The sequence below is a fragment of the Pundamilia nyererei genome, unplaced genomic scaffold, assembly GCF_000239375.1.
Source record: "Pundamilia nyererei isolate P.nyererei 1_Seehausen unplaced genomic scaffold, PunNye1.0 scaffold00029, whole genome shotgun sequence".
Classification (NCBI taxonomy): domain Eukaryota; kingdom Metazoa; phylum Chordata; class Actinopteri; order Cichliformes; family Cichlidae; genus Pundamilia; species Pundamilia nyererei.
In genome coordinates, this window is record NW_005187430.1 from 3,283,816 (window position 1) to 3,284,471 (window position 656).

At 39.6% G+C, this 656-nt stretch overlaps 1 protein-coding gene across 1 annotated transcript in view; it reads right to left on the bottom strand.

The window, feature by feature from the left end:
• LOC102193343 (neuroblast differentiation-associated protein AHNAK) overlaps positions 1–656 on the bottom strand; it is a 20,119-nt gene that overhangs the window by 12,017 nt on the left and 7,446 nt on the right. The window contains exon 6 of the mRNA XM_013909676.1: positions 79–656. Coding sequence (XP_013765130.1) covers positions 79–656 — 578 coding nt within the window. The remainder of the gene's footprint in view (positions 1–78) is intronic.

Below are 656 nucleotides of genomic sequence, written 5' to 3' on the forward strand. Positions count from 1 at the left end.
TCCAAATTTTGGAATTTGGAATGTTGGCATCTTAAACTTTGATGGTGATCCTTTCTTTCCCTTTGTTTCAATCTTTATCTCAGGAGCTTCAATTTCCACTTCAACAGAAGGTTTTTCAATTTCAACATCAGGGAGTTTGACTTCAGCTTTGGCTTCTGGAAGTGTAACTTCTACGTCTTTCTCTGATAAACTTAAATCAATGTCAGGTCCTTTGGCTTGAGGGACAGACAATCCAAGACTTGGCAGTTTGAACTTACTTCCTTTGCCTTCATGTTCAGCTCCTGCAGTTTTCAGGGTGAGTGAAGGTTCTTTGAATTCAGTGCTGGGTGCTGCAATGTTGACTTCAAGAACCTCCTCAGGGATACTAATATCACCACCATCTACTTTAACATCTGTGTCCAAATCAGGTACTTTTGCTGTGGCACTTGGGATACCAATGCCAAATTTGGGTAATTTGAATGTAGGCATCTTAAATTTTGATGGTGATCCTTTTTTATCTTTTGTCTCAACTTTGAACTCAGGAGCTTCAGTTTCCACTTCAACAGAAGGTTTCTCTACTTCAACATCAGGGAGTTTGGCTTCAGCTTTAGCTTCTGGAAATGTAACATCTACGTCTTTCTTCGATAAGCTTAAATCAATGTCAGGCCCTTTGGTTT